The sequence below is a fragment of the Desmodus rotundus genome, chromosome 12, assembly GCF_022682495.2.
Source record: "Desmodus rotundus isolate HL8 chromosome 12, HLdesRot8A.1, whole genome shotgun sequence".
Taxonomy (NCBI): domain Eukaryota; kingdom Metazoa; phylum Chordata; class Mammalia; order Chiroptera; family Phyllostomidae; genus Desmodus; species Desmodus rotundus.
Genome location: NC_071398.1, coordinates 67,230,080 through 67,247,879, shown reverse-complemented (window position 1 = coordinate 67,247,879; position 17,800 = coordinate 67,230,080). Strand labels below are relative to the sequence as shown.

Genomic DNA, 17,800 nt, shown 5'->3' with positions numbered 1-17,800 from the left:
GGGAGTCAGGAAACCTGGGCCCTTATCCTTGATGGTCACTAACTCTATATAACCTCAGGCAAGCTATTTCAGTATCTGGGCCCCAGCTTCCTCACCACCAGAAAGTGATGATCTTTTTTTTGAGGCTCCTCATATAAACATGCTTATAAGTGAAAATGTATCACATACACACTTGACCTTGTGTATTTCTGAGACAGCTTCTTGCTTATAGACCTTTGCTTTGCTCATGGACTCTCCAAGCTCTAGCTAAGCAGCATCTGTGTCATGGAGGCTGGTGTGAAGAGGCTGGCAGAGATATTGGCAGTTCCTGAGAACAGACATTGGTGGTAGCATTGTGTTCACTGCCATGTCCCCAAGATTTACTGCAGGGCCTGGCACCCAGGAAGTACCCAATGAACAAGGAATGAGGTCACATGGTGGCATTGTGGCTCAGGGAGGCAGGGTCACTGTCTGATTATGTCTCGGAGCACAACCACCTATGTGTGGGTGTGGATGGGGAGTGGTGTTGGGGCTGCTGACTGCATTTCACCTGCCCGGGGGCCACTGGGTAGGCGTGGGAGCAGCTTAGGTGTATGCATTTTAGGTTTCATGGTGCTTCTACTGAAAATTTTTCGATATGAAGACTTATTGGTGAAACTTAGCAACCTGTGGTTAAAGAGAAACTGAACTTTCGAAGTAAAACGTCACGTTTATTCAGTGACTCGGAGGGGGGAATGAGCTTGAATTATTGGATACATATGGCAGTGGGATGGGCTAGAGGAAAAGCCAAGACCCTATTAAATAGTATAATTGAAATACATTTTTGAACTATACACTGAACTTGATCCAGATTCTCATTATTAAAAAATATGTGGCTTGGTTTCTTGACGTTAACAAAGGATGTAAAAGTAACAATACCCATTCCCTCTTCCCTTAAGGACTAAGAGTTATAGTAACTCTGGACAGTATCACTCATGAAATGAAGAGAAGAGGTGCAGCCATCTGTGCGGGACTGTTTGTGTGTCTTAGAAGAGGTAGGGAGTGGTGAACTTCTAGAGGAAACCTCAGTGGCAGACCAATGGTGTAGCAATCACCTTTCAGTGAGGAGAGTCTTGGCAGGGTGGCACTGAACCTGACCTCCGCACGAGGACTGACTCGCCAAGGTGTCCATATGACCTCACTGTCTCACACACAGGACCGTCTGGTGTGTCGAATACATAGCTCGAGATGGTCTTGCGCTACTGCTGCTGGAGGCTGCGTCAGCCCCTCTGCTTGGACGAGGTTAAGGGTGCTTTTTTCACCCTGCCCTTGCATTATTTTTGTTTCTCTTTCGTTAAGATCCTCCTGTTGATAAGATTCCAAGGAAAGCCCTTAGGTGAATGAGCCACACTTTTGCAAAAACCCAAATCCTCTGCTTTTAAAAACATCGAGTGGGCGTTCTACATAGTTGTTTTTTCTTATAGGAAGCATGCATGGGATTCATTATCCTCTGCCTTTTACACAAAAAGGAGCTGAGGTGCAGAGCAGTCTAGCACTGTGTCTGCAGTTAAGTGGTGGCAGAGCTGAGCTGAGCACTCTGCAGTGGATCTCTTACTTGGCAGGACAGTTTCCACCAGACCACGGTATCTGCCTCCATTCTTACTTAGTACAGCTTTAATTTTCTAGAAATAAAATTTTAGTTCATCCCTGGCAGGCTTCAGTACAGGTCAGGCCACATGCCTGGGTTGTGAGCCGGGTCTCCGGTTGGGGAGGTGCAAGAGGCCATCCGTTGATGTTTTCCCCACACATCGATGTTTCTCTCCCTTTCTCCCTCCCTTCTCCTCTCTCTAAAAATAAATAAATATAACCTTTATAAAATTTAGTTGATTCTTCCAGCTAAATTTATTGTTTAACAACTTGTGCATTAGCTCTAAGTTGGCCCATATTTCATTTTAATGAAGTCAAGTGTATGGTCTGATCTTCAGACATGTGCCAGTAGAATATAGGTGGAGCTGTTTGTACAGCCACACCTGAGAGAGCGTTTGTGAGCGGTGTCTCGAAGTGTTTCTGACCACTGCTTTGCTAAAAGGAGCCCTCCAGGGCCCGTGACCCCAGGACTGGCAATATGTCTGCACCCACGGAAAGGAGGAGACAGAGCTGCCATTGACGGAAGCCCTCCCTGTCCTCCACTGGCAGCAGACATCCCTAGACAGACGTCACCACCGTTGGGTGTTCTGATGCTTGTCAGGTAGTTAACAGTCTGAATGATGATGTCTCTGTTGGTTGGAGATTTGGCATTAATCAGAGGTTGGTTATGAGAGGGACCAGTTACTGAGTTCATTCCTACTAGTAAGAGATTGGGAAAGGAGGGCAGTTGAATGGATAGCAGTCTTTGAACGACTGTGCGATCACTGTAATGATTCCGAAATGGCCGATTTCAGTTATTGCTGAGATAAGGAATAAAGACCTTGAGGAACTCATGACAGGGATTGGAGGACATCTCAGTTCCATCACTGCAACTGACAGTTACCGCTTCCATTTTCTATTTGTCCCCAAAGCCTTACACTCAGTGTATCCAGAACTGAATCCAGGGATTGGCGCCCTCTCCTGGAAGGACGGCACCACCATCCTTCCATCTGCCTGGAGGTTCCTCTTCCCCACCAGTTCCAACCATTGCCAAGTCCTTAAGCCCATCCACATCACTGACCTCCCTTGCTACCACCCTACTCCGACATGTCCTCATTTCTCACCTGACTTCACTCTCAGGCTCCCCAGGGTGGTAACTTAGCTGCCAGCAGCCCTGGACCTGCATCGTTTTAGGTTTAAATCTGATGGGAGAGGTCATGTGCCTCTCTCCTAAGGGTTCTAGCAAAATCTCACTGAGTCTGAACCAACTGCTGTGGCCCTGGGGGAGAGGAACACAATGCCTGGATTGTCCTGGCATGCGTCATATTCTTTCCCTGGAGATCTGGCAAAGGGGTGAGAGTGGAAGAGAGGGTGTTTCTCAGTGGGAAACCAGATGCAAATGCCAGGACACAAGCAGATTCAGTCTAAATTATAATAACAGACTCACACTGCAGACAGGAAGGCAGAGAAACAAGTTCACGGCAAGTGAAGAAAACGGGGCACTCCACCGAGGGAGTGTGGTAGGCATAGATTAGGGCCATTTAAGAAGCAGAGAGACCAAAGTGAAAACTGAGAACCAGGTGATGATGTTAAAAGCTGTTTTAAAGGGAAGAGGTTTGGCCCAATGCATGTCTTGGAACTTCATGGAGAAGGATGCACTTGGAGTCTTTCTAAGACTGAAAGACTGAAACCACCCAGTTCGCATGAGCGCTCTACTGTTTCACACTTGCATTTGGAGAAGGGCACTGAGGAAGGGCAGTTCCTTGGTTGGTATGAACAGGGCTGTGATCATTAAACTTTACAGCTACTGGGTTTATTCCCTGGGATCAGTCCACAGGGGCTGACATTTTACCTCTTACCTGTCCGAAAGCCCCAAAGAAGATGTCTCGGGGATACACAGTGAATCAGCACTCCTCAGGGACAGGTGCCATCGCGTCATATGAGAGAAGAGTGTGGCTCATGGAACCAAGTAATTACATGGAAATTTATTCTTTACTAGTCCAGATGGGGTTTTGTTGTACTGTTTTCAAGCGTTTTTTGTTTTTTGGCGGGGGCGGGAGGGAGAGCACAACAAAATAAACCCAAAAGGAAGCTGTAAGCGAAAGCCTCTGTATTACAATCTGGAAGTGATCGACTTCAAGATGCAGAAGTCAGCAGGTTTGCTGTTCAGGATTTTCATGGTCACATTTCACTTGTCTTCATGGTGCACAAGTATATGCTAGGCTATTGTCCTCATGTGGAACCACTGCTAAACATGTATTCTTTTCGGTTATTTTGTCTGTTAGCCTTGAGTATTGGAGCAAATGAATGCTGAATTTGAATTTTAATGAGCACCTTCTCACCTTGGTCCACAAACAAAACAGGGTGCAGGGGCGGGGCAGGTGGGGGATGGGTCTTGGGATTCCAGAGAGGTTTTGGTTAGTTAGGGAATTATGTTTTTAAAAATATTATATTAGTTTCAGGTGTACAACATAGAGACTCGACATTTATATCCCTTACAATGTGACTACCACGACAAGTTCAGTAAATCTGTGCCACCGTGCGAAGTTATTATGATGTTATTGACTGTATTCCCTGTGCTGTACACCCCTGTTCACTTGTATGTGGAATCCAAGAAACAGAACGAACAGAACAAGACAGAAAGACTCACAGAGACAGAGAACAAACTGATGATTGCCAGGGGCAGGGGGCAGGGGGCAGGGGCAGTGATGGGCAAAAATGGTAAAGGAGATTAAGAGGTACAAACTTCCAGCTATAAAATAAATAAGTCATGGGCATTAAATTGTAATCGCCTCTCAGAAGTGGATTAAGTCCTCTGAGTATAGTCAGTGGTCTTAATCCACTGGGGAAAGATACCAGTCTACCTCTCTGTGTTCAGTTCTGCTTTGCTTGATCTGAGAAGAGATGGAGAGGTGGGGCATCTGTGTCTAGGGGCAGAGGCAAGGGGGGGAGGGGCAGATAGTTCAGAGAGGAAACAGAGTTGGGAATATGGCCCTGGTGGGCCCATAGATAGCCATCACGTGCCCAGTGCTCTATCATTCACAGCCATGGAGGCTCTTCGAGCCTGTTATGTCAGGGCATCCACCTGTGACACAGCTCACCAGTGGCGAGGCCAAGATGCTCAGCTCCCAGGACAGAGGCCAACACCTGGCAGCTGGCCCATCAGTGCCTAAACACACCAAGATTCCCTTTGCCTCCCTTCACTCCTACAAGTAAAGAAGAAAGGAAACAAATAGTTAACACCTATATGCACTTTGTAATATATATTATTTCATCCATTTCCTTAAAACCCCTACCCAGTAGATATTCATAATTCCATTTATATGGAAAGGCTAACTTGCTAAGGTCAGGACAATGGCTGGAATTGGAACTGGGTTGGTTTGACTCTGTAGCCAACGTTCATCATTAAATGAAGTTTAAATTGAGACCCTGAGCTTTCGGACCTGGGGGGTAGAGAGGGGATGAGGCTGCAGGAAAGGGAGGCATGCTTTTCTCCGAGAGGCAGTTCTGATCCCTCTGTATCAGCGGGGCCTGGCCTTCCCACTCGGCCCGAGCTTTTCTGTGAGGAGAAGCCTCTAGGCAGCCAAGTGTTGAAATGCACAGGGAGGGAAGCCTGCCTCCTTCTGCTTACTTAGCACTTGGCTGGCACTCCCAGTCTTGTTTAACAGCTGACAAGTTGTTAGATCATAAGAGAGTAAAGACTTCTGAGTTTCTCAGTTTGCTTCTCTGCAAAATGCATAGCAGTCTTCTCTATATGAACTTTCAAAGCTCGCTGTTATCTGTATGGAGAACTTCAAGTGCATTAGAGCATTTCTTCAATGCGAATGGAAGCATTATGCCCTTGTCCTCACAGGTTTGCTCTTCCCCTTCAAACACTAATTCATATGGGGGCTCTCACCCCCTGAAGCTCAGCAGGTCACCAACTCTCATTTCCAGTGAGTGTCATTTGAAAGCCAAAACAAGCTGACTACAAACTTTTTAACATGTGCCTCTCATCTGCTCAGCAGAAATCCCTGTAATTTGTTAATAGTTCCCTTATTATTATTATTTTTTCTTTTGGTAGTGAAACCAATTGAGGCCTTAAATCAGTACCATTCGTTCCATCGTGGGCCATCCGAGAAAACCATTTAGAGTTGTAAAAAGTCATCTGCTCCAATCTGCACTTCCTGCTGCAGGGCGAGGCCCAGCGCCGATGGCGCAGACCTATAACAGGACAGTATGGTGGGCTGAACAGGGGGTCTCCCCGGGGGGCCGCATAAACACCAGCTCTGGAAGTGCAAGGACTGACTTTAAAAGCAAGGAGACCAGATACATAGCTCATAAAACACAACTCTCTTTACAGCTGGAGTCAGGTTTCTCCATTTGTGGCACAACATTTATTTCACAGAAGCTCATGGCATTTAGGGTGAAAGACAAGGAAAATGTGCCTCTGAGAGGAACCACAGGCTTGCAGAAAACGAGCACCCGAGCTTCCTGTAAGGCCCTGCGGGCAGAGCATTCAGAAGGACAAGATGCACGAGAGGTTCTTTCTCATCCTTCTCGGTCTCCCCTTTCCAGACAGATTCCTGGAAAGTACTCGTTGTTGGTCATTGACATGCTAGCATCAATTGAATCCTCACACAAAGATGTAATTTTGAGAAAAACAGAAACTGAAGTCTATCAGTTCAAGCCCCTCACTTCACAGGTGAGAGGAATTAGGAGGTAGCCCACCTTGCCTGTGGGCACAAGCTGGGTGGATGCTGGTGAACCTGGAATCAGGCTTGGTGCTCTTCCTACCGTGGTCAGCTGCTGACTTAGGTCTTCCAGAGGTTTTTACAATGTTGGCCTTAGTAAGGGGTGTCCAACCCGTGGCTAGCAGGCTGCATGCAGCCCAAGATGGCTATGGGTGTGGCCCAACACAAAATTGTAAACTCACGTAAACCTTTTTTTCTGCTCATCAGTTTTTATTAGCGTTTGTGCTTCATTGTGTGGGCTAAGACAACCCTTCTTTATCCAGTGCGGACTAGAGACAGTTGGACATCCCTTACTAAGAGTCTTTTTTACCTCTCTTAAAGGAATTTTAGGCATGGACAAGAAACAAGGAAGAAGAATTTCCTGAGATGACTCTAAAATCGCCAGCTATTTATAACTAAATCCAATTGTACCTTGGAAATTCATTGGGGAAATTCTTTTGACCAAGGAAAAGATATCAGTCGGGCTCTGTAAAAATTTAACTCTGAGAAAACTATCAAGAGCTAAATTTGTATTTCTACACCCAGTACTACTACCATATTTGTAGATGTAGGCTGAAGCCTTTTTTTCCTGCTAAAAATTAACCTCAGCTTTTCTTTGAGGTATCTACCTCTCTATTTGGGCACCTGGACCTTCCTCCCTGTCACTCTAGGGATGGTGTCTTTGCAATCTCAATATTTGGAATCTTTCCAGTTTTTTTTTTAAACAGTCCCCTCAAAGTAAAAACTATTCCTGCTTCTTTCCACTGAAAATGTCCTTTACCCTTTTATAGCAGCTCAGGTTCTAAGAGCCCTTCCATGAATTGTGGATGACCTAGAGGGCACCATGTCCTCTATTCCTTCGGGAATCATAGCTCTCAATAGCTCTGGGGAACTCCCAATCTTGCCCTGAAGGAGGGACTCCACCATGGGAAGTTCCCTATGGAAGACCCAGCAGCCACTTGCCACTGTCTTGACCAGTGGGGAGACAGAAAGTGGATGTTTCACTGTTGCTTCCTGGCCCTGGAAAGGGGATGCTTGGAAAGGTCCTTTTTGGTCTTCGTAAACTACCTGAAGGCCAAACTAGGTTGTGTTGAACTGGTCCTCCCTCTGTTGGTGCATCAGCCACCAGTCCAGTTCTATATCCACAGGTCATAGGAGCAACTCTTTCAGATACAGGGGCTTCATGAGTTGAAAGGGCCCTAGAGGTCCTCTGACCCAAAATGTGCTCCCTAGACCAGCAACATCAGTCTCACCTGAGAGCTTGCTGGAAGTGCACATTCTGAGGCCTTGCCCCAAACCTAGAGAATCAGGAACTCTGGGGGTGCAGTCAGGGATTCCAGTGTTTTAACAAGCCCTCCAGTGAGTCTCAAGCATGCTCAAGTTGAGGAATCACTACTCGGGTACTTTGAAGTAAGGAATTTGGTTTGTGTCACTGGTTCTCAACTGCAGACATTAGAATCATTTGGGGGAGTTTTAAGACAATACGGACATGGAGGTCCCATGCTCAGAAATTCTCATGTAGTTGGTCTGAGGTGGGATGCTGGGGCTTCAGCAGCTTTTAAAGCTCACAGCTTCTCCTCGCTTGAGAACCACTGATCAAACCCAAGTCCTCACCTTATAGAAGGAGACCGAAGCCCAGAGGTGAAAGTGGTGTGCCTAGGGTCAGGTGGTGTGGTTGGTTCATCGAACTGAGCTGGGAGTAGAATGCAGATCTCTGGACTTCATGACCCGTTTGGCTCTCGTCCTCATAAATGTCCCAAACCCAGACTCCATTCACAATTTGTCTCCCGTCTGAGACGGGGCAGACTTTTGTAAAAGGAGATTAGCAGAGCCTATGGGTCATAATGATTTTGTTTTGGGTTACTTTTGCTTTACGCTCATCTAGCTCTTGTAGTTGTGCTCATAATGTCTTTCATATGACAGAGCTTTAACCCCACACCCCAGGCCCCACCACCTGGGCCCTTCTGCTCAGCCCTCCCAGGTTTCAACGTTGACTTGGCCACCTTGCCCCAAGTGCTGCGTTTCTTCTGAGATTAAGGCCCTGAGTCTTGGTATCCTATATTTTTAGCTGGAAGACTAAATACGGTGAAGTAAAGAGCAGTGCCAGGTCAATAGACATACTTAATGCATTTCCACTGCGAATGGGACAAGTTGAGCTAGTGGCTTTTAATGCTGACTGCCAGAGGTCTTATACTGGAAAGGGAAGTTGATGGCAAGAAATGGCAAAGCAAATTTTAGAAGGTATATTATTACTATTATTTTTATAAGACAAGAGTTATTAAGACTCACTTCACAGAGAAACGAAAGAGTTCCGTGTTCTTTGTGTCACTCTCTTTGGCCTCTCCTGTGCAGGGTGTGTGTGCACCCACACAGGTGGAATTACTTAAGTTTGCTGAGTTAAGAGAAAGCAATGGTTCTGTACAGGTCAGCCCATCTCGCACACCTGAGGGTACCTCCGGCATGGCTTGCATCTGCCCTAGACAGACTCAACCTAAAAGGCCTCTGTCTTAAGGGAATTCATGTTTTGTCTTTCAGGGGGCAGCACAGGCACCTCCCCGACCACCTCCAGCACTGGCACACCATCCCCTTCAGCTTCTTCTCATCTTTTATCTCCATCCTGTTCTCCTCCAACCTTTCATCTGGCCCCCAACACTTTCAACGTGGGCTGTCGAGAGAGCCAGCTGTGTAACCTGAACCTCTCTGATTACCCACCCTGTGCCCGAAGCAACATGGCTGCCTTGCAGAGCTACCCGGGGCTGAGTGACAGTGGCTACAACAGGCTCCAGAGTGGCGCTGCTGCAGCCACTCAGCCCTCTGAAACCTTCATGCCTCAGAGGACTCCATCCCTGATCTCAGGAATACCAACTCCACCCTCGTTGCCTAGCAACAGCAAGATGGAAGCCTACGGGGGCCAGCTGGGGTCCTTCCCCACTTCCCAGTTTCAGTATGTCATGCAGGCAGGCAATGCAGCCTCCACCTCCTCATCACCACACATGTTCGGGGGCAGCCACATGCAGCAGAGCTCCTACAATGCCTTCTCTCTCCACAACCCTTACAATCTGTACGGATACAATTTCCCCACTTCCCCTAGGCTAGCTGCAAGCCCAGAGAAACTGAGCGCCTCTCAAAGCACTTTACTCTGTTCTTCGCCTTCCAATGGGGCCTTCGGAGAGAGGCAGTACCTGCCCACGGGGATGGAGCACAGCATGCACATGATCAGCCCTTCACCCAATAACCAGCAGGCGGCTAACACCTGTGATGGCCGGCAGTATGGGGCGGTCCCAGGCTCCTCCTCCCAGATGTCCGTACACATGGTTTAATGGCCAGTTCAAACACCACGGAGCCTACTGCAGCCAAGGCCCAGAGTCTCCATAGGGAGATCCTCCTCTTTGGAAGCCCAATGGCTTTGCAACACAGGAACTGCGTGGGTTTTTTGTTTTTTGTTTTTTGTTTTTGCTGGAGGAGGAAAGCATATACCCAAGAACAAGAGACGTTTAAGCCACTGAAATATACTTGCGGTGGAATCATCTCCAACTCAGTGGCCATTCTCCTGTCTTCCCAAAGCTTAGTTTTATAAAGCATCGTCTACTCCAGAGTGGCCTTTGAAGAAACTGAATAATCATTTTATAATAATGTTAAGGGAGATGCTAGCATGTAGCAGCCATGAAAAGTTAGCCACACACACATGCAGACCTACCCATTCATACATGCATGCATGCACACACACACATTTCCACTCATCACACACATACATGCACACTGACTCAGAACTGGGTGAACTCTGTGGAGGGAGGCCCGGAACGGGTGCTTTCACGGACACTGTCTGTGTACAGCTCTAGACAGACGCGGTCAGCAGCAGCTGCCCATTTCCCCTCCTGCAGCTTACCCTGTTTCTGGAATGAACCATGTATCTTGGAACTCCTTTCCATCTGTGAGGGTGGACAGACATCAGCACAACAACTGGACTTGGCTTCTTGAAGAAGATTGCTTTTAAACTTTAGCTGTCCTCACTCAGCATGCTAGCATTGATGTTCCAGTGGTCCTGTGAAAAGATGGAGAGAGAAAGAGAAAGAATAGAAGGCAAGAGAGGCGGAGAGCGAGACTGACAGAGGCAGTGTGAGCGATGTTGAGAGATTTAACTCACCGAGGAAATTTGGTTTTGGTTTGTTTTTCCTTGTCCCCCCTACAGGTTATTGAAAGGATCACGGTGTTGTTGAGGAGTAAACATCTCCGGGACACTGTGCGTGGTCAAGGGCAATGGTGAGAGGGACCGGGCAAGGAACGCGTCTTGATCCCACAGCCCTGACCACTGCGATCCAGGAGAGGGTGCACCATGTGGGAAGTGCTGATTCCAGAGCGTGCAGCCTGGCAGGGAAGGAGGCTGGGGGGCGGGGTGTGAAGACGGGAGAGTGATAGAACCCCGGCACATGAAGCCAAGTACAGAGGTGACGAATAGAGGCCTGGCCTTCTGTGTGTCAGATCCAGACACCTGGCCTGGGTCAGCTGCCCCAATGTCCTTGTGGCTGGAGAAATCCTGTCACGTTCCAGAGAATTGCGATGGGCCTTCGACACCCTTCCACCTGCCCTTAGAACTCCATTTTTATCAAATAGTTCATTGCATTTTGATGTTTGGGTTTTTGCCTCCATCTCTCCCTTCCCCTTCAAATCCTTTAATGATAAGAAAAACAAGTGGTGTTTGGTGTAAGCTAAACTTTTTAAGTGGTGTGGAAATGCAAATAATACCAAGTAAAATAATACAGATATTAATAAGATTTTTGATTTTGAGGTGTTGTAGATAAGTGTATTTATGTGCCTAGTGGGGAATTCAATATTATGAATATTAAAAAAGGGGGCAATAAAAAGGGTATGTAAAATATGTATGAAGAAAAGGTGTATAAAAATTTGCCCTTATGCACGGAACTCTGTTTCTAAGTGCCAAGCACAGAAAGCCGCTGAATAAAATCTTTGCCATTGTTTCCCGTGTGTGTGTTTGTGTGGACAAAGCGGACAGCAGCCCGTGTGCGTGCCCTGAGCTTTATGATGAGCGCAGTGCTCTCATCTCCGCTGCTTTCTGTGATCTTCATTCAGACCCCACGAAGGAAACATTGCCGTCGTCACTTTGTGAGTAGTAACTGAGCTCCACAGATACTGAGCGAATTACCCAGAATCAGCTGGTCAGAGAGGGAAGGGAACTTGAAGGCAGGTCTGATCCTTCCAGTGGGACGTTCGCCTTCAGACCAGCTGGGGCTGAAGTCCAATGGACTCAAGTCCTCTCATGAGTCCAATAGCTGCCCTCATCTCAGCCACGGGCAAGACATCACATTACTATTTCGTCGGGTGGTCCCACTGTTCTGCGAGATAGCTATTCTGTTCATCATCATTTTATAGATCCAGAAGTAAGCTTTGAAAAGGTGAAGTTCTTGACCAAGGCCTTCACGTATCAAGTGACCAAGTTGGCAATTTGACTGCAGTAACACTAAGTCCTTCCTCTGGAGCCCCATCAGTCCCGTGAGGAACACGGGGGAAGGAGGGAAGATACACCCGAAGGGGTGGAGCCAGGCCTGCCCTGTGGCTGGATTTACTTCGTGTGTTTGGTTATAACTATATACCCTCTCCTCTGAATGTACCACCGCAGCACAGGAGGAGTGATTTTGACTTGGCTTGCACAAAATGATGACTTGTAAAAGACCAACAATGTGCCCACAGCTCTTCCACATGCAAGCACTTTCCCGCATTATCTCACTTGACCCCTGCAGTAGCCATGAGACAGGACAGGCAGGAAGCATGGTTTTGTAACTGGGGCCCTGGGAGTATGAAGACTGTGGCATGCCTGTACTGAGGTAGGGCCGGGAAGCAGCAGAGCCTGGACTTCAATCTCCTGTTCTTACCCCTGCCCCAGACTGTTTCCCAGTGGACAGTTACCTTGGGAGCCCACTGACCCGTTTCACTAGTGCTTGATTTGGGGGACTTGAGTTGCTGACACCCAGACTCACTCACTGGAAATGGAAATTGGTTTGGGGGAGTAAAACCTTAATTAATCACTGCTTTGGTTTCATAAATAACTTCAAAGAGTGCCGTGCTAGTCAATTCCATGAGCCACCAGACCTTTGCCAAAACAGCTGGGACAATGGCTGACTGAGGACCTCCATGGCTGGTAGGCTCTCTGGGCATGATACGCTCTCAAAACTTAAAAAGACCCTTCTATTTGGAAATCTGTTAATCAACCTTTGACTTAACAATGGTAGACCTAACATGTGAAGCTTACATTTGTTTCTAAGTTAGCAGCACAGCACACACCAAGCATCATTTACAGGTCTGTGTGTGAGGTTTTTGGCAAGAGACAATCAAAATGTGACAAGTAGCAAACTTGACTTAGAAATCTCCATATTTTCATTCACTAGTAGGAATAAGAATTTCAATAGTTATTTAAGAGTATAGGCACAGAAAACTTATAGAATTAGAATAATCCAAATCAGTTACATCTGGATTATGGCATATGTTTCTATCTGTAATTAAGAAGTAATAAAAATATTTATTTTAACACAAACTGGATAAAGAATTGTCAAGAGTATGCTCTACCCAATTAATTCTCTTAAATGGAATGGGGAAAATTCATTGTAATTGGTCCACGGGCTACATACAAAGGGCTATTAGATACTGTTATATACTAAGACCGACAGAAGGACTATTCCTCTGTATGTTAAGGTGCTCTACCCTCACTCATATTTCTTGAGGTCTCAAGAAATACCTCATTCCTCTTTGCATCCACAATGACTAGGAACATTCCAGGCTTATTATTGCTCCATACATATTAATTATTATTGCTGAATTTACCAAACTGATTTTTTAAGGATAGTGCAAAGTGGTTGCGCAGCTGAATTATCATTCACTCCAAATTAATGGGACCTTAGTTAACAAGGATGTATTGTTCTTCATGTCATATCTTTGACAGATTAATGTAAATTTCGTTGAGATACTAGCTTGCCAGCACCCTTACATATCAGGGAGGGTTAGAACAGATACACATCATTGTTTCTTTCTTGAAAGGGTTCACTTCTCTGCAGTCACGCACATGTGAGGAAAATGCTAGAAGATGCTCTCTGCAAAACCAGAAGATGCTCCGTGTAAGAAGGCGAGGGCAGTGTTGTTGTCACTGGGGAGGCAGAACTTGGTTGAGCTTTGAAGGATGTTCAGGATTTTGGTAGAGGTAAGGAACGACAGGCCAAGAGTGAAATCATGTTTTAAAAGTCAATAAAATAAGCTTTAGAAGAAGTTACAGATCCTGAGGCTAGTCAGCACTCAAAAACCAGCTATTTTTCCATTGGATATGTTTAATAATGTGTAAGTACCGAGTTACTAACATTTGTTTGACTAAACAGATTTGTCAGACTTAATTAACTGATGGGATATATAAATGTACTTTAAGGCTCATTATTCTCTTTCTGAGTTGTACAAACAATGTTTTAAGAAAATAAATGAAATCTATTTCTCACATAAAAACTAAAACAAAAAAAAAGAAAAATGATAGCATCTCAACTCAATCCTCATAAGTTACTAAAATGAGACATTCAGAAGCTTCTTGCGGCCTCCAGACTGGCGTTCTCTTTTGTGCAATAGTTTACCGTTAGTGAGAGGCTGGAGGGCAGAGGCTGACGGGCAGAGCTGCGTGGCAGACGCCAGTTGTTGGAGTCCTTGTTGAGCTCTCTGAGGACTCAGAGAGGCTCTACTGTACCGCTTTGCATTTAATAAGCTAACAGAGAGCTGTCCTCCAAAGGACACCCAGCCACAAAGATAAGTTTCCACAAAGCTTATCTGCTTATGATGGTCAGTTGGAGATCTGATTTCCAGAAAGGGCCATGCCTGTGGCCAGCTTCACCGATTCACCTGGTTCAACTCAATAAATATTTAACGCCTACTCTGCATCAAGCACCACTCTTGGATGAGGCTATAGCGGCAAACCATTCATTAGACATGTTCTTGCTTTTGAGGAGCTCATGGTCTAGGGGGAGACTGATAGGGAATATATTTGTCCCTCCTTATCCGCGGTTTTGCTTCCACAATTTCAATTATCCACGGTCAACTGAGGTCTTAAAATTTTAAGTGGAGAATTCCGGAAATGAACAATTCATAAGTTTTAAGTCACGCAGTGTTCTGAGCGGTGTGATGGAACCTCATGTTGTCCTACTCCACCTTGGCTGGGACGTGAGTCATCCCTCTGTCCAGGGTCACCACACCACATACATAACTCACGGGTTAGTCACTTAGTAGCCATTTCAGTCACCAGATTGCCTTCCTGGTACTGTAGTGCTGGCGTTCAAGTCATCCTCATTTTACTTAACCAGGATCCCAAAATACTGATGCTGACAATTTGGATGCCAAACAAAAGCTGTAAAGTGCTCCTTTAAGTGAAAAGGTGAGAACAGCACATAAGACACTTTGAGACAGACCACATCCACATAACTTTTATGACAGTATATTGTTATAATTATTCTATTTTATTATCAGTTATTATGTTAATCTCTTACTGTGCCTACTTTATATATTAAACTTTAGAGGAAAAAACATCGTACCAATGGTCCCCAACTTACAAAGTTTCAACTTACATTTTTCAACTTTACGATGCCTACTTTGAATTTTGATCTTTTCCTGGGTTATTGATATGTGGTACAATATTTTCTCATGATGCTGAGCAGTGAGCTGTTGCCAGACGGCCATGAGATTACTAGGATAACAATTGATGCTCCGCAGTGTACTGTGTTGCCAGCATTTTTGGATATTGTGTTCTGAGCACATTTAAGGCAGTCTAGGTCAAACTATGACATTTGGTAGGTTACGTGTAGTACATGAATTTTCATCTTATGATGTTTTTAACTTACGGTGGGTTTTTTTGGACATAATTTCATTGTAAGACATGGAGCATCTGTAGATACAGGATTTGGTACCATTCCTGGTTTCAGGCATCCACAGGGGGGTCTTAGAATGTACCCTCCCTGGATGGGGGGACTACTATACTCTAGCAAACAAATGAACAGTATAATTTCAGATGGAAAAATCATGCTGAGGAATTTAAAAGTAATAGGATGATAGAGAGTAATTGAGGACTAAGAATAAAGGCTCACTCAGTTTTCTACCAATGCAGCCATCATGTTAGAATGTACGTATGCTAGGGTGGCCATGCCCTCCCTGGAAGATGCCTTCTGCTAGTCTTGCATCAGCTGGGGCCAGGCATTTTTGTCCTTCCGAGAGCTTGGTGGCGTCGATACTGAATGAAGCCCTGTTGTTGGCCTTCTGGGACTGGGGCTATTTATAGATTCCTCAGTGCCCCTGTCTTCTGCATGGTCCCAATAAAGTCCTATTTTTAAGAATTCCTTGGCAGAAGGATGAAAATCATTCCTTCTATCTGACTTTATTAAAAGGTTAAAACTAATGAGCCAACAACCAAAGAATAACAATCAGATTCCTACTGAGCAATAATTAAGGAGAAAAAATATTAACTACAGCTTGCTATTCTATAATTTTCTCACAACTGTTCTATGTTATATAGAAAATTTTTACCTTGAAGAAGATGTCAGCCTGGTTAAGAAGTCAAGGTCTATGCATATGATACAGTGAACAGTAAAAGGGCGGTAAAGACCATGCAGGCTCACCTGTTCTTACCGCACTCTGTTACTGCATTTGCAGATGCTGGGTTTTCATCAGTATGGACTCAAGACCCTACACCAGCAAAAAATTATGACTTGTTGGAGGCCTAGTTGATGTTTAGCATTTTTTTAGAAATAAAAATTTTTAAGTAAGTTATGTAATTATTTTGTAGACATAATGCTATTGCACACCTAATAGACTACAATATAGTATAAATGTAACTTTTATATACTTGGCAAAACAAAAAAAGCATGTGACTCGCTTTCTTACGATATTCGCTTTATGGGGGTGGTCTGGAACCAAACCCACAATATCTCTGAGGCAGGTCTGTCTGAGTGGCACGATTTTAGAAGGGAACACATTTTTATTGAGTGTTTATTACATGTTACACATTATGCAAAGTTATCCTCTAATCCTTGCAACTACCTTGTAGGATTTGTATTTCAACCCCTATTTAATAGATGGGGGAACTGACACTCATAGAGGTTAGCAATGCGCGCGAAGTCATAGAGCTTCCAAGTAACAAAGACAGGGCTCCACCCCAGCCCTTCCACTCCTATGTTCTTCTAAAAATGAGATTTATAGGGACTGTAATAGAGAGAGAAGTGTTGGTGGAGAAGGTTGAACTTGAATTTTCCTGGAAAGAATTCATCGAATCTGCATAAACTGAGGAGAAAGGAGGGTGTCCTGGTGTGAGGGTGGGAAGCAGCACCATTCAGAAAAGTATTCTCCACCTGGGATACTGAGATGTGGCGGTGGGGTTGGGGGAGAGCGTGTTTACTCTCTTCAGTCAAATCTCAAATCTCTGAAAGTCAAAGAAAGAAAACGTTTTCCCTGTGGCTCCCAACACTATGACTCCGTATTTCCTTTTTCTTACGTGTGGTGCCCTAGCCTTGCAACCTGGGCGGTTCAGGATTCCATCATGTCTCACTGAAAACATTCACCCTGGGAAGGACCAGTAGGGACTGGGAGGTGATGGTCAAGCTAAATCCCCTGCAACAGAGCCACCCCCATCCCCTGTACCTACCAGAGTCCCAGGGGGAGGGGCACCGTGGCCCTCTGAGGCCAGCTCTGCACATAGCCCCTTGCTCTCCGCAGCCAGGCATGAGTGCCGCGTGGGCTGGGGAAAGGGGACCTTGCTGCCTAAGGCCGAGAAAACATTCATCATGCTTTCCTTCTTAGCTCATTTTACTGCCCATAGCACTCATCTTTTACGGGCCAGCCTAATGGCATTTCCCACTTCAGATGCTTCCTGCTCACACTTTCTGCCTCTATTAGACTTTATGGCAGGTTCTGCCGAGGCACAGGAAAGCAAAGAGGTTTTGAGTCCTTTTTAATACTTTCACCCAGTAAAGCTGAAATAGGCAAAGGGGGCTGCCAAAGAATTGCCGAGTTGGCCCTCCAGCAGTTCTTCTTTCTAGAAGAAGTTTCTGGACTCCATGAAGAGGATTCTTGGAGTTTTCTCCTTATTTCCACGCTGCACACCTTCTTCCACCCATAGAAAAGTAAAGCCCCTCCTAAGCTTTTTCTAGATGATGTACCAGAAAAAAACCCAAATTGATACACTGATGTTTTTTTTCCCACCCATCTCCAGCGTGGGCTTCCTGGGTAGGGGGCTCTTCTCTAAGCAGTGATTCTGGGAACCAGGCTCTTTCCCGGCTCCACTATCTTCACGGTACCTCTACCAAGGGAGCAGAGAGAGAAGAATGGAAACGAGTTCGTCAAGCCCTTCATCCAGAAATGGCTCCCAGAAACATGTATGCAAACTGCCGCACCTTCCACTGCCCACTTCCAGAGCCTGCTGGTCTGGGGAGACTTTTTCCTTAGTGCTGGTTTTGTTTTTTCGCAACACGGGCTTATAT

At 45.6% G+C, this 17,800-nt stretch overlaps 1 protein-coding gene across 4 annotated transcripts in view; it reads left to right on the top strand.

Moving 5' to 3' along the window:
* The window catches only part of TBX15 (T-box transcription factor 15), a 97,867-nt gene extending 86,595 nt beyond the window's left edge, over positions 1 to 11,272 (top strand). For all 4 annotated transcript variants that reach the window (XM_024570383.4, XM_045203916.3, XM_045203914.3 and 1 more), the window contains exon 8: positions 8,832 to 11,272. In XM_024570383.4, the coding sequence (XP_024426151.1) occupies positions 8,832 to 9,616 (785 nt within the window). In that variant the 3' untranslated portion in view covers positions 9,617 to 11,272. The remainder of the gene's footprint in view (positions 1 to 8,831) is intronic.
* Positions 11,273 to 17,800: the final 6,528 nt, after the last annotated feature.